The 13,881-nt window shown below is 40.7% G+C and overlaps 1 protein-coding gene across 6 annotated transcripts in view; it reads right to left on the bottom strand.

Annotated features, from left to right (window-relative positions):
• NSMCE2 (NSE2 (MMS21) homolog, SMC5-SMC6 complex SUMO ligase) overlaps window positions 1-13,881 on the bottom strand; it is a 237,179-nt gene that overhangs the window by 56,733 nt on the left and 166,565 nt on the right. For 3 of the 6 annotated variants that reach the window (XM_025265483.3, XM_025265487.2, XM_025265488.2), the window contains one exon: window positions 4,427-4,519. The exons of the other annotated variants lie outside the window; for them this stretch is intronic. In XM_025265483.3, coding sequence (XP_025121268.1) covers window positions 4,427-4,519 — 93 coding nt within the window. The remainder of the gene's footprint in view (window positions 1-4,426; window positions 4,520-13,881) is intronic. 6 annotated transcript variants of the gene reach the window in all.

Here is a 13,881-nt window from a genome sequence, read left to right as displayed (position 1 = left end):
GGTTGGGGAGACTGATCCTCACCGGCCTGGCTCCCATCTTCACGTGCTGTTTCGTCCACTAGCATCATACAGCACTAACACCCGCACCTAACCTTTATGGTTTGTTCGCTACATACGCCAGGTACACATGCTTACTACAGACATGCCAGATACAGTTCTAAGTGCTTTAGACAGATTAACATATTCCTCACATAACCCTAAGGATGGAGGTACTATTATTACCCTCATTTTACACACGTGGAAACTGAAGCACAGAGAGGTTAAGTATTTTGCCCAAGGTCACACAGTCAGTGACTGGTGGACTAGGAATTCAAACCCAGACAGTCTGGCTCCAGGGCTGGGCTAGATAACCTCTCAAAAGGAGGAATGGATCTCAAGGTAAAAGCTTTGAGACTGAGCTACTTACAGTACAATATGAAGGTTTGGCAATTTTCTGTTCTGATGGCAAAGGAATTTTCTGTTTCCCCATTTTATGCAAGAGTCAGAGCAATTCAGGAAAAGAAATCTAAGAAATTTCAGGGTGCACATTTGACTCTTAATATTTGCTACAGTGGAGTGCATCATATCATTTTATATGCAGAGATTCAAGCATGGCGGGGGAGAAGGAGACACAGACAGGATTCAAACAGAGCACTGGGGTCCCAGAAGGGGCATGGGGCGGGGCGCCGCGGCAGCTCTCTCTTGGTGGTCCTAGTCCCCCGCGCCTCTCTTTCTGTGCAGCTCTGGTTGTGCGGAGTGCAAGGCTGTGATTAAAAGATAAGTGATTTTTGTTTTGTTTTTTTTTTAGTATAATGTGGCTCCTCACAGCAAGCCAACTAGTTCATCTGGTACGCAACTGAAAAAATTGCAACACTTGAGAAAAAACTGTTTGTGGGAGACTGACTTAGAGACCCTGCCTCTGCCTGCCTCTAGGACTTGCAGAATCATCTTCCGTAGATTTAATTTTTGCCTTACACACCTGAAAAACCCAGCTTCCTGCATAACCTGTAGGCAAATTAATTTCAGTATATATTACAAGAAAAAATTTTCTTGTAATCATTCTCAAGCATTTCTTCAGAAACAGAATCTATAGTTATTTTTAGGTCCAGCAATTGTTTTCCAAGTCTAGCTTCAGAGTCGACATTTTATAGGACCCTCAGAGAACATCCTATGATAACCCAGAAGCCTATACTGTAATTGACAATGACTCGCTACTGTTTAATTGCTTTCTTATTTATGGCTTTCCACCAGACTACAAGCTCTATGAAGGCAGGGGCCAATTTTTCATGATGACTGGCATGCAAGAACACTCAATATCTAACTATTGAAAAATAAAAGCATTCAAATTTATATACAAAAGCACAGGGCTATACTTCGGTCGGAAAAAAGTTCCACTGCATATAGGTATATGAGTGTTTCTAAATTCCTAAAATAGGTGAGCATTCATCTTCTAACCTTCATTTTCTTAGGGTCTGTTTCTCTTTAACTAATACACCCCTTGCTGGGTGATCTCATTCATTCCTCCATGCCAATCATATACCAACAACGCCCACATTTTTGTATCTCCCCCAACCCCTCCCCAGAGCTACAGGCCTGGCTTTCTAACTGCCCTCAAGATATCCCTGCCTGACGTAAGTGACTCAAGGTTAACGTTTCCAGGACTACATTTTATCTGCAACCTCCCAACCCTACTCCATTTCCCCTTCTCTGGAGCAAAGGCTTGTTTCTTGCTGCAGTTTCAAGTGAGGCTTTGTGGTCAGAAAAATCTATATCCAAATCCTTGGGGGACACTGACTGGCTGCACGGCATCAGACTTCTCTGAGTTAAAATTTTTACAACAGTAAAATGGCCCAACATAACTGACTCCATAGAGTTGGCATGATGACTAAATCAAATGATCCATTAATGCCTTAGCTCAGTGCCAAGTATAAAGCTTCAGCCTGCAATAAAATAGTTCCTTCTACTATTCTTTGTTCTGGTTAATTCGGTTATCTCCATAAGCTGGAAAACTTAAAAGTCATCCTTTACTTCTGATCATCCTTTTACTCTCTCTTAACTCAATTAGACCTCAAATTCTCTCAATTCTACTTTTAAAACCTCCCCAACCTGGATTCGTCCTGCATCTCCACTGTCACGGCCTTCACTCGGGCCCTTGTCTTTGTCACCATTTATTTGATTATTCATTCCTTGTTTCAGGTCTCTCTACATTTAGCCCACACATTACAGTGACCCCAAAATCATTGTTCTTAAAACCTGTATGAATCATGTCATTCCCCTGCCTAAAAACCTTCACTGGCTCCCAGAGGTGCAGTCCACATCCACGTTCCTTAGGAATGGGGTGGAAGTACCACTTACATAAAATGACTTGTCAGGATCTTTATATACACATTTTCACTTACTCATCACAACAATGCCAATGAAAAAAATAAACTTGTAAAATGAGGCTATTCAGTAGCTACTAAGAGAAGTCCAACAACTTGCCTATGTCTGAATCAGTCAGAGAAACTGAAGTTTACAATCAGGCTTGATGCTAGCTTGCACATCTGTCAGTACAATGAATCCACATCTTAGCTCAAGAATGAACTCTAAAGTCAAATATAAAATAAAAGTTTCATATGACTCGAAGCCAACTTGACCATTTCTTAGAAAAGTTGAGCAATATCTCTTTCCACGTTAGAAAGAACACTGTTTCTTTGGCTGACACAAGATGAAGCAGTTGACAGGCATCACCTATACTGTTTCATTGTAGTCATTGTCTCTCTCCATTTTCGCTGAGTACTAACAGCTGGATTTATGTACAGCAACTGGAATACACAGCCAACAGAGCACCTAGGGTGTACCACGACTGAACATTACCTATCCCTCACAAACAGCTAGAGGAGGCAGAGACCACATAATCTGCTCGTATTAGGCAGCTAGTTTACATACTTGTTGGAAAATTAATCCCCTCTATTCTTCATCATGGGGCATCCCTGGTGGCTCGGACGGTAGAGAATCTGCCTGCAGTGCAGGAGATCTGGGTTTGATTCCCGGGTTGGGAAGATACCCCAGAGAAGGAAATGGCAACCCACTCCAGTATTCTTGCCTGGAGATTTCCATGGACCCGAAGAGCCTGGCAGGCTACAGTCCATGGGGTCACAAAGAGTCGGACATGACTGAGTGACTGATGCTTGTCTGCTTGCTTCTTTATCTTACAGTTCAGCTCCTTCAACAATCATCACAGATTTCAAAATAGCTTAGTATGGATTAAGAGGCTTCTGGGTAGGTCCTTACTTCGTCCCACAATTTGCAAAACAAATGATCTTATTCCCAGCAAAACTTCTGTCCTTCACGTTCTGCACTGCAGTTCGGTCTGGAACACTCAACCTGACTTTGGGGTGTCCATTCAGTTGAGAACAACTTTTTTCAGGGTAAGGAGTCTGAGTTCCCATGGGTTCCTGTGAGTCAAAGCTGAACTACAGGTTCACGGGTGGGGACAGCTGCTCTGAAAACTGCCTCATTTTCTGGTCTACTGTGGTCAGGAACAGGAAGTTGAACCTTTGGTATTTTGGGCTTTGATTCTACCCTGCCCTGAAAAAGCATTCACCCATACTGGGGTCTTTAAATATGGAGTGAGCACATTTATAGTGTCTGTTGGAAAAACAGAAGATGCTCGGAGGTGTGAGGTTAAAGCTTCAACCCCGTGTCCTACTGCTTGGTGTCCCTGGAAAGCACGTCTGTGTAGTGAGCGCTATGCACTCTGAGTCTCTGTCTCTGATGTCCAGAGTCCTTTGGAAGCAAGGGCACCCAGTTTCTAACCATTCCTGGGCAGTGGCCAAGGAGATTCTGAAGTTAGTTCCGCTCCAATCCATTTGGTGGCAAGCAAGTCCATATGTGTGTGCCTATGTGCTCACTAGTGTCAGATTCTGCAACCCTAAGGGCTGTGTAGCCGGCCAGGCTCTTCTGTCCATGGGATTTTCCAGGTAGGAATAATGGAATGGGTTGCCATTTCCTCCTCCAGGGGATCTTCCCGACCCAGGGATTGAACTCACGTCTCTTGGGTCTCCTGCATTGGAAGGCAGAGTCTTTACCACTGCGCAACCCGGGAAGCCCCAAACATATCCGTATGCTCATTCAATTACAGTCCACAGATCTGGATTTGAACACTGCCCCAGGCAACCTCCCTAACCCCTCTATCTCAGCTTCCTCCCTGGGGACAGTATCATTTGCCTTACATCATCATTCTAATCTGTTCTCTCTCTCTGATCCGAACCAGATAACTCAGGTGAAGCAATTCTACAAGCTCCATAATCAGTAGTAGTTGCTAGAATTCCTCATAGTTCTCACTCCATACTGACCTCAAAGTCAAAGTCTTTATAAAGGTCTATGAGGCCCTGTGAGATCCGCCCCTTGTTGCCACTATGATCTCATTTCCTGTATTTCCTCCCCCTGCTCATTCTACACAGACCTCTTGGTCGTTCCTGGAACATTCTAGGGCTCTTCCTCTGCGTGGACTGATTTCTCTCATTTTTTTCCAGGTGCTCAGATCGGTGCCCAACACCTAGGAAACACCCAACAGACATGCGTTGGATAAGTAATGAATGAATAAATTGCCTTGTGTGGTCAACCAATAGCTCACAGATCATTCAAAAGTGTGAAAATGAAAGTCACTCAGTCTTGTCCGACTCTTTGCTACCCCTTGCTCTATACAGTCCATGGAATTCTCCAGGCCAGAATACTGGAGTGGGGTAGCCAGGAGATCTTCCCAACCTAGGGATGGAGCCCGTCTCCAGCATTGCAGGTGGATTCTTTACCAGCTGAGCTACTAGGGAAGCCCCCAGAGCATTCAAGCTTGGTACTAAACACCTCAGTCAACCGCACAGGTCTTGGTATGTTTATTTAGGTCCCTTTCCGAGAGAACCGGACTCCGTCAGCTAACACTTAACAAGAAACTCTTCCAAGTGCTTTCTATGAATTAGTTCATTGAATCCCCACCTTCATTTCTAGTCCTTACTTTAGAGAAGACAAAGCACTGAAAAGCGAAGCAATTTGCTGAAGGTCACCAAGCTAATAAATGATGTAAGCTGGCCGGTGGGAGCCATTGGCTACTCTTACTTTTGGCCAAGGGACCAACCTTTTGGGCTGATGACTGCTTTGAATGATGCTTACTGTCTGGCTCTCGCTGATTTTACAATCCCCTTGGGCTGCCAGCCAAGCAGGCCGGTGATCTTCCTCAGGGCCCCCTCTCTCCCCCGCCCATGCACACTCCCCAGCCAATTCTGCTCAGGTTACAATGGAGAAGGTCAGGCCAGATGGGTAAAGCAGACAGCTTGTTTCAGGGACACAAAGGCCCACAGGGTTTTGTAGTTTTTTTCTTATAGCTTCTACTTCACAAAATCAGCTAATCAAGGAGACCCAGAAATGAACTTTTTCTTTAACAGTCAAATAAGGATGGGGTTTGAAGTCAGCAAGTCAGGACATTATTTGCAGCTGATGCTGCTGGTTAGGTAAGAAAGAACTGCTCACGGGGTGACAGGGGCCACGGGAAGGTCCCATTCCCCTTCACCTCACTGGTGTCGATCCATCCTTGAGACTCATTTCAGCACTCCAGGCCTCAGGAAGCCTTCTCGGATAAGCCCCATGCTCATCCCATGCCCGCTTTCCCAGGCAAGCCTCTTCTCTACTCTCCAAGCACCAGTATCTCCCGCCACCGTAACGCCTGCTGACCTGTACTGAAACCACCTGCTCCTGCCTCCCCACAGGCTGGACACATGAGTGTGGGGACAGTGTCCACTGCATGTGTGTCTCCTCTGTGCCTTGTGAAAAATGTTCCACAGATGACTGCTGAACTGAACAGCATCACTCTGCTGAGGTAAACTTCTGACATCTTCCGAATCGTCCCTGTTATCTTTGATCTGGCTCAGACTGAGACCTGAATGACAAAGCCCTTGAAGTGACCCAGTTACAGCCCATGAGGTGCAAAACTATGGGGTCAAAGGAACAATCCTCAAACTCTATGGCACTGTCCTGCCATGCACTCAAAAGTCCTCCCCTTTGTTCTCAATGAAATTAACTAGCCCCTGAGTCTCCTTAAATAAATGTGTGAAAGGAGTTGTGACATTTTCTCCAGGAGTCCTCCTTTCTCTTTCAAAAGGCAGCACAGGGATAAAAGATCTCTGGATTCTGCACTTTTGATGAGAAGCCACATCAATCAAAATACCTATAACCTCTTGAGTCTCACCATATACAGATTAAAAACTGCAAAATGTTTGCAGGTGATGCTATTCGTATTTTTAAGGGTTTACTTTTAGAATAGTTCATTGGGTCAGAGTAAAGAAGCCATCAAAAAGAGGGAAGAAATAATGTCACACTCCTTGTGACTAGCACCAGCTATTCATGAAATATACTGCCTTGAATATCCATGCAGATAAATATTTTAGCAATAAATGGAGAAAGGAACAACCCCCTTGGGATTATGAAGTCAGATTCTTTAATATCAGCCCAAACTGAATCCTACAGCTGACTAATGCTGTAATGAATTTTGCAGTTATCAGGAAGATTAATTAAGAAAAAACCCACCCTGTTTATTCTTAAGCAATGTTGACATGAGTCTCAAATCGGTGACAGCAAACCACATACCACAAAGTATTTAAATGAATCAGAAGTTCCGGGTGGGGCTTAAACTTAAAAAAAAAAAAAAAAAAAAGGCAAAACGAAACCCTCAGATGTTAAGAGCCACTGGTCATGTTCAATGGCATTCCCTTTAACTCTTACAATAAACTGGCCCATTTTTACAGGTGAGGAAACTAAAGTGAAGGCAGTTTAAGGAAACTCTACACCCGCTGGCTTAGAAGGTGCAGCCGCAGGACTGGATGCTCTGACTGAGTCAACAGAGTCTAGGGGGTGGGAGTGGGGTCTCTGCCCGCTCCGACACCTACTAGCCTGGTGACTTTGAGCAAGTTTCTTAACTTTGTGTCTCAATCTTCTTATCTGTAGAAACGGAGATATCAGTAGTACATATTTCAGAGGGCTGTGGTCAGGATTAATGAGCTAACTTATAGAAAGTGCTTACAACAGTGCCTGGCATACAGTCAGCATTATTTTTGCTCTTATCTGACTTCAAAGCCCATGCCTCTTCTCCCTCATCAACGGTTAAGCACACATACTACTGTTTTGAAACATTTCGCAATTGCCCACCGTGAGTAACAAATACATGTTTATTAATTAAAATATTCCACCGTGTTTCATTCCAGAAAGGGTTAGTGTTGAGAAAAGCAGGCATCAGAGAACACAATATATGGCTCAACAAAGGAAATCCATTTTCACTGTTGAAAACTTCCTGAAAATGGAAGGACCTCAGTTCCCAGGAAGTGCCTCAATCAAAGATGACTACTTAGTGAAGATTTTATAGAGCAGATTAAAAAAGGGCTACCTTGACAGCACAGGGGAAGGACTGAGGGAGATAAACTTCAGGGAGTCTGTTTTACACTGGAGAAGATTATTGGCTTAAAGAGCTGCTTTTTGGCAAGGCTCTTTTACAGGAATGTTACTTCAGCTACAGTATACTCAGACACTTACCTTGACTAAAAAGCATGAATGGTATGAAATAGAGGCTGTTAAAAATGGGTGTGTGGGAAGCGTGTGTGTATGTGTGTGTGAGAGAGAGAGAATGTAAGACTTAATTCATTGATTTTAGTATATCTCACAGTAAAATGGCCCAGTGAAGTGATCACAGTAATTCAACTGAATAAGTGACTATAAAAACTTTATGCTTACAATCAGAAAGAAAACACTTTCTGAGTTTCTATATCTGCTCTATATTTCTATGCAAAATAGGTAATCGGAGGTGCTTGGCTTTCTGAAGGAAAACCAGTATAATATTCTTTTTTTATTCTGATTTCTTAACAGAAAAGGACAAGAAAAAAATCTCTGATCTGTTTTTGTTTCATGAAAGATACACCTTGGCCTTTTCCTATAGGAATAACCAGCCTTGAGTGTGCCTCTCCTAAGCAGTTATTGCTTTATGTTTATATACAAGAATATAAGAGGGAAAAGAAATCATAAAAGCTTTGGTAAAAACTACCATGACAAAAATAAAAACAAAAACCCAAACTCTACTACAGCAAAACTCACCAATTTGCTTCCCTCTTTGAGGTCTGCTATCTCATTCACTCATTTCTCTCTCTCTCACATTTCCCCACTGCCCATCCCTCCACTCCCTCCACTAGTTCTAGCATGTGATTTGGGGGAGAGAAGGGGAGGCCATAGCACTCAATATGACATGTACATAAGGGAAGTTGCTTGTTGGGGAGCTCAGGGCACACAAGCGCTGGATAAGGCAAGCACTACATTTCATTAAACTTTGGTTTGTAAAATGGGGACATGATCACAGTACCTATTTCAGAGAACTATGGAAGGAATTAAACGAGATGATCTATGTACAGTTATTAGTATAACCCCTGGCACATAGTCAATGCTCAATAAGTGCTCAGTATTATTTTTTATACTCAACAGCTAATCATTACAACAATAAGAATCTGAACGGTAATTCCTACTTTTATAAACACACTTCAGGTCTTCTTTGATAGTTCTAAAGGCACATGGGCAGGGTTATGGGGTAGTTGGAGATCTTCATTAGAGGCAACAATTATCATTGTGTCACGACATGCTTGAGTTTTAGCCAAAATATTTTAGGTAACAGAATGCTCAAAACAGAATTGACTAAAGTGTCAAAAAACAAACCCAGCTCTGTAAATGTATAAAGTTATTGCTTCCCTTTCCCTTGTGGGAGACAAAAATCAAGCTCTGCCCATAAGCCTGACTCATATACTTCCAATCTCCCAGGCCTCCCTCAACCTCACCCCAAACTACAAAAAATGCATATTAAAAGTTGAGGAACAAAGAAGGCAGAACATATGATGATACATTATGAAAGGATTAATTATCCACTGAATTATTTTTCCTTCCCTCTTTGATTCCTTCCTGACCTACTCTGAACTGTGCTAACTGGACACAGACATGCAGAGACTGGGAGAGAATCTCAATCTCTGTGGTCATCCCTTCTATGGTCAGGAAACATGATCAGGCTACCATCAGGATCTCTTTTTTGGGGTGCTTTCTGAGAAATCTCAGGACCTTCTCTGAAGAAAGCATCCTCTCAATTTTGACCAACTTTTCATTTTTTTCTTCTCTCATCAAATGGCCTTTGTGGACACTCTTTCTACACATCTGCCAACTGGCGAAATCAAGATGGTGAAACTCTGATACCTTCTAAGCTCCACAATTTTTTTTTTCTTTGACAGAGATACAAAGATAACCACAGTAGGAGCCTCAGTCTGTAACGAGATGAAAGGTACAACAGGTACATATAAAGTCTAGGCATATAAGCAAAGGCTAAAAAATCAGTGCTTTTACTGGAAACGAGGGATACGGAGGCAACCACAAGTTATAAAACAGTGCTTTCCCTTCTTGTGCAGCCAAACCCCAACGTCATCACAGCAACACGATATTCAAGAAAGCCCAACCTATTTTAAGTAGTTTCAGGTGACAGATTATTGGCCCGCAATGAGACACAGGCTGATGGATCACAGAGGAGAAAAGTTCACTGTGCTGTGAAGCACTGCTAATCTAGACTGATAAAACCAGAAGAGACATGCATCTCCACTTTCAAGTGTTTACTGGATGACATCACACTGTGGATTTAACCAAAGTGCTGTCTAGATTATCCAGCAAATGTCACATAAGAGTACTTGAGTAGCTTAGATAAAGGTCTCAGAACACTGTGAATGAATTCATCCTGCAAAACAAATTTCCCAGATGAGTTCATAATCTTAACTCCATGTCATTTCACTTTGTATTCTTTCAGGTATAACTCTAACCCCATAAATGACATTCATCTTGTATAGAACAACTGTGTTGTTTGAGAACGTCAACCCAGTAATGTAAGGCAGTTTCCATTATGTGCATAAGAAAGCATAAAGGTTGAAGCTCTTGCCTTAGGTTGGTAAAATAAATATTACAATATTAATTCATCAGGGAAACACACATCAAAACAATGAGATACCAATTCACAACCACTAGGATGGCTACAATCAGAGAGACAGATAGTAACAAGTGTCGGCGAGGACGTGGAGCAATTGGAACCCTCACACACTGCTGGTGGGAATGTAAAATGGTGCAGTCGCTTTGGAATACAGTCTGGAAGTTCCTAAAAAGGATAAACATAGAGTTACCATATGACCCAGCAATTACACTCCCAAATACCACAAGAAATGAAAATGAAAACATAAGTCCACTTGTACATGAATGTTCATAGCAGGATTATTCAAAACAGTCAAAAAACAGATACAACCCAAATGACCATCAGTTGATGAAAGGATAAATAAAATGTGGTCTATCCATACAATGAAATGTTATTCAGCACTGAAAAGAATGGAGCTCTGATTCATGCTACAGCATGGATGAAACTTGAAAACATTATGTTAAGTAAAAGAAGCCAGTCGCAAAAGACCACATATGCATATTTATATGAAATGTCCAGAAGAAGTAAATCTTTTAAAGACAGAATGTAGACTAGTGGTTGCCTAGAGCTGGGGGGATGGGGGGTAGGGGTTGGAGGAAAATGGGAAGTAAATGCTAATGGAGACAGGGTTTCTTTCTGAAAATGTTCTAAAATTGATTGTGGTGCTTGGTTTCACAACTCTGTGAATATACTAAAAGCCACTGCATTGTGTACTTTAAATGGCTGGACTGTATGATATGTGAATTATGTCCAATAAAGCTGTTATAAAAAGTAATATTAACATATCAGACAGAAGGAGATATGGTCATCTAACTACAGCAAGGATCACTTCTGTCACAACATTAAGTATGAAACCTATCAGCTAAAGGCTCAAGACCTAAATAATGGCTTTCAAATGTTCGTGACCTCACTAATGTTTAAAGTAATCCTGCCATGTCTACTAATCAGTACCCTTGGTAATTAAGCATTCCTCCTGTTTGGATTCCCTAGGATAATTAATTAATTCCCTGCATAAAGCTTTCCACATAGGAGATGCTCAATGTTTTATTGATTTCAAGTACATTTAAAAAATAATCAACTGAAATCAGTAAATAAAAATCAAACCAAATCTGGGGAAAGCTGACTGGCACTACTATAGCTACTTGCCAAGTTAAACCTGGGGCATCTAAAATGCAGTCTCCTCTCCCAAATTTTAGTCAGTCATTACTGGCTACAAAAAGATCGATGCCCTTCATTTGCCTGGGTTGCATCTCCCTGGATAAAGTCTGGAACTTTCTAGGCAGGGGTTACTTCTGATGTATATTAATACACAAGATCCCTTAAGAGAACAGACTCGATGATTTCAATACCTTTAGACCGTGAAATTTTTGCACCTTATTTTATGTCCCTGGATATGTTCCAGTGTCTCCTAGTTTATAGGAGAATAGAATTTGTATCCTACTGCTGTATGAGAACTGGATAAATCTTAATTATGCTGAATTGATTCACAGTGCTTTTCAGGTCTACTATATCCTACTTCTCTGTATATTCATTCTATTAACTTTTGAGATTTTTATATTGAAACTCCAATTAAAAATCTTAATTTACCTATTTAAAAAATATAGTGGAATTATATGTAACCTTATTCTGTATTTTCTAAGTCTCTTATAAATGTGTTATTATACTTTCATAATTAAAAAAATAAATATTTTTTAAAAATATACAAGATCCCTGAGCACACAAGGTGAGACAGTACTGTTATTTCCTACTTATTGTCAGGGAATCCCCAGGTATTCATTTGTGGTTGTTGTTATTTTGTGTTTTGTTTTTTTCTTCTAATCTAACCTGATGTTTAAAAGGATGATCTCTGGAGCTAGTCTGCCTGGGTTTAAATTTGAGCTCTGGTCCTTATCAATATCTCTGGACCTCAGTTTACAGGGCACAGGGCTTTCTGTGAAGATGTAAAGTACTTTGAAGGATGCCTGGAATATAGTAAATCTCAACAGTGTAAAGCTATTATTATATTTAGATTTGCAGAATCCCTGAAACAGAATTTGGGGATAGCTATTGTTATCACAGAGAGGAGCATATGATATCAGATATAAACCAGCCCCTCCCTGAGTCAAAGGTAAAACTATAGAATCTCATTCTTTCCCAAATTTCTGGTTGGGAAATGCCACTCCAAACCAAAGGAGGTTTTTAGCAAGTATGACAATTAAATTTTGTTTTTCATGATGTAAAACCCTCCTGGAGGCGGAGATGATATTCTTGGCTAGGTATGTCACTATTACAGTTGTGTGTTGGACAGGAAGGTGAGAACTACTGCCATTGTGATTAGATATGGTACTTTTCAGAATCTGTCTGCATTTAATTTTCTTCTGGATTTTCATCACTGAGAGGGAAGCACACAAGTGGCCTATAGAAGCCAATGATAATACCAGTGGTAAAAGCCTTCTGAGAGACAGTTCCTAAATCCCTAATTTTTTAAAAGACAATTTGTTTGAAAAACTTTTTAAGTTTTTCAACAAAATTCTTTTGGAGATACAAAAAGGGCTTTTTCATGATATTTTCCTTTGCCCATGTTTTCCACAGCTTCTTGAATCTTCACATTGTTAGTGTGGTAGACACTGGGAATATCCACCTATATCCACATTTTCCTCTTCCTCCTGAGTTCCTAACTACATGTTTTTCTAGCCTTCCCATAGGTAGGTGTGGCACATGTGACTCAGTTCTAGCCAATAAAGTGTGAGTGTTATGAGATGTGCACTTCGTTGTTGACATCTGGCCCAATCTCACACTTTCTCCACAGATTAGCTTGAATGGAGGGGACTCAGGAGGAGGGAGCCACAAGATGGAAAGAGCCTGGGTCCTTGAATAACTTTATGGACCAGACCTGCTCCACCCCAACCCAATGTGCAATGACCTTTACATAGGGAAAAATATACAATAATAAGCCACTGGGGATCTGTAGCTGTTTATACAGAAGCACCTGTAGGTTATTCTTAATTAATACAGGCAGGTAAAGGTTTTGTTAACTATTGTTCAGGGGAGTTGGTTTTCTTCCAGAATAGTTCTTTCTCTGTTAGATATTGGCAACAAGTATACTAATAAAACACATTTCTTTGATCCCTTCTCCTTTAGTCTCTCTTACTAAGATCATCAGATACAATCTTTCAATCATGTCCATAAAACACATCTAGGTGTATCATCTAATCTCACCAGATTCTTCTTTAAAGAACATGTCTCTTTCATTGGATTGTTTGTAATCTTAATCTAGTTCTCTTTGTAGAGCTTGCCAAAGTGTATCTCTAATTGTGCACTTGATTAATTGTGTACCATTCCAGAGAATCAATTTAAAATTATATCAAGTTCTGAGTTAGGAGCTGAACAATTACAAATTGTCAGATAAAAATTAAAAGCTATCAATGAACACTAATCGCATTTATTTATAATTCTTCATATAGCAATCTATTTATAGTTCTTTATAGCAATCTTTTTGTAGCCCATGTGATTTAATGTAAATCATATTTTCTTTTTGGTATTAAAGCTATAAATGGAATGAAATGTAAATGGCATCTTTTATGATTATTGTCTCTGGCCTCTTTGGATGAATAAAAAAAGACAGTATAGCTACCCTGGGTTTAAGGTAGCTTAAACCCAGTAATGACCTTCTGGAAGTTTCTATTCTTGCTCACTAACTCCTCCTTTCTCTCTCTCCCCTTTAAAAAATGTTTTTAATGCTTACTACTATATAGGTTTTTATTTTCTTGTTTACTGCCTGCTTTCATTACAAGACTGTAATTCCCGTAGAAGGCAGAACTTTTATCTGTTTCTGTTCATCTAATAAATATTTACTGAATACCAATTACCAGGCATTGCTCCAAGTAATAGGATTAAACATAGTTGAAGATTAAGATTAAGCA

This window comes from Bubalus bubalis, chromosome 15 (assembly GCF_019923935.1).
Source record: "Bubalus bubalis isolate 160015118507 breed Murrah chromosome 15, NDDB_SH_1, whole genome shotgun sequence".
In the NCBI taxonomy this organism is placed as follows: Eukaryota; Metazoa; Chordata; class Mammalia; order Artiodactyla; family Bovidae; genus Bubalus; species Bubalus bubalis.
The sequence above is the reverse complement of the archived record's forward strand: the minus strand, read 5'-3'. Positions and strand labels throughout refer to the sequence as shown.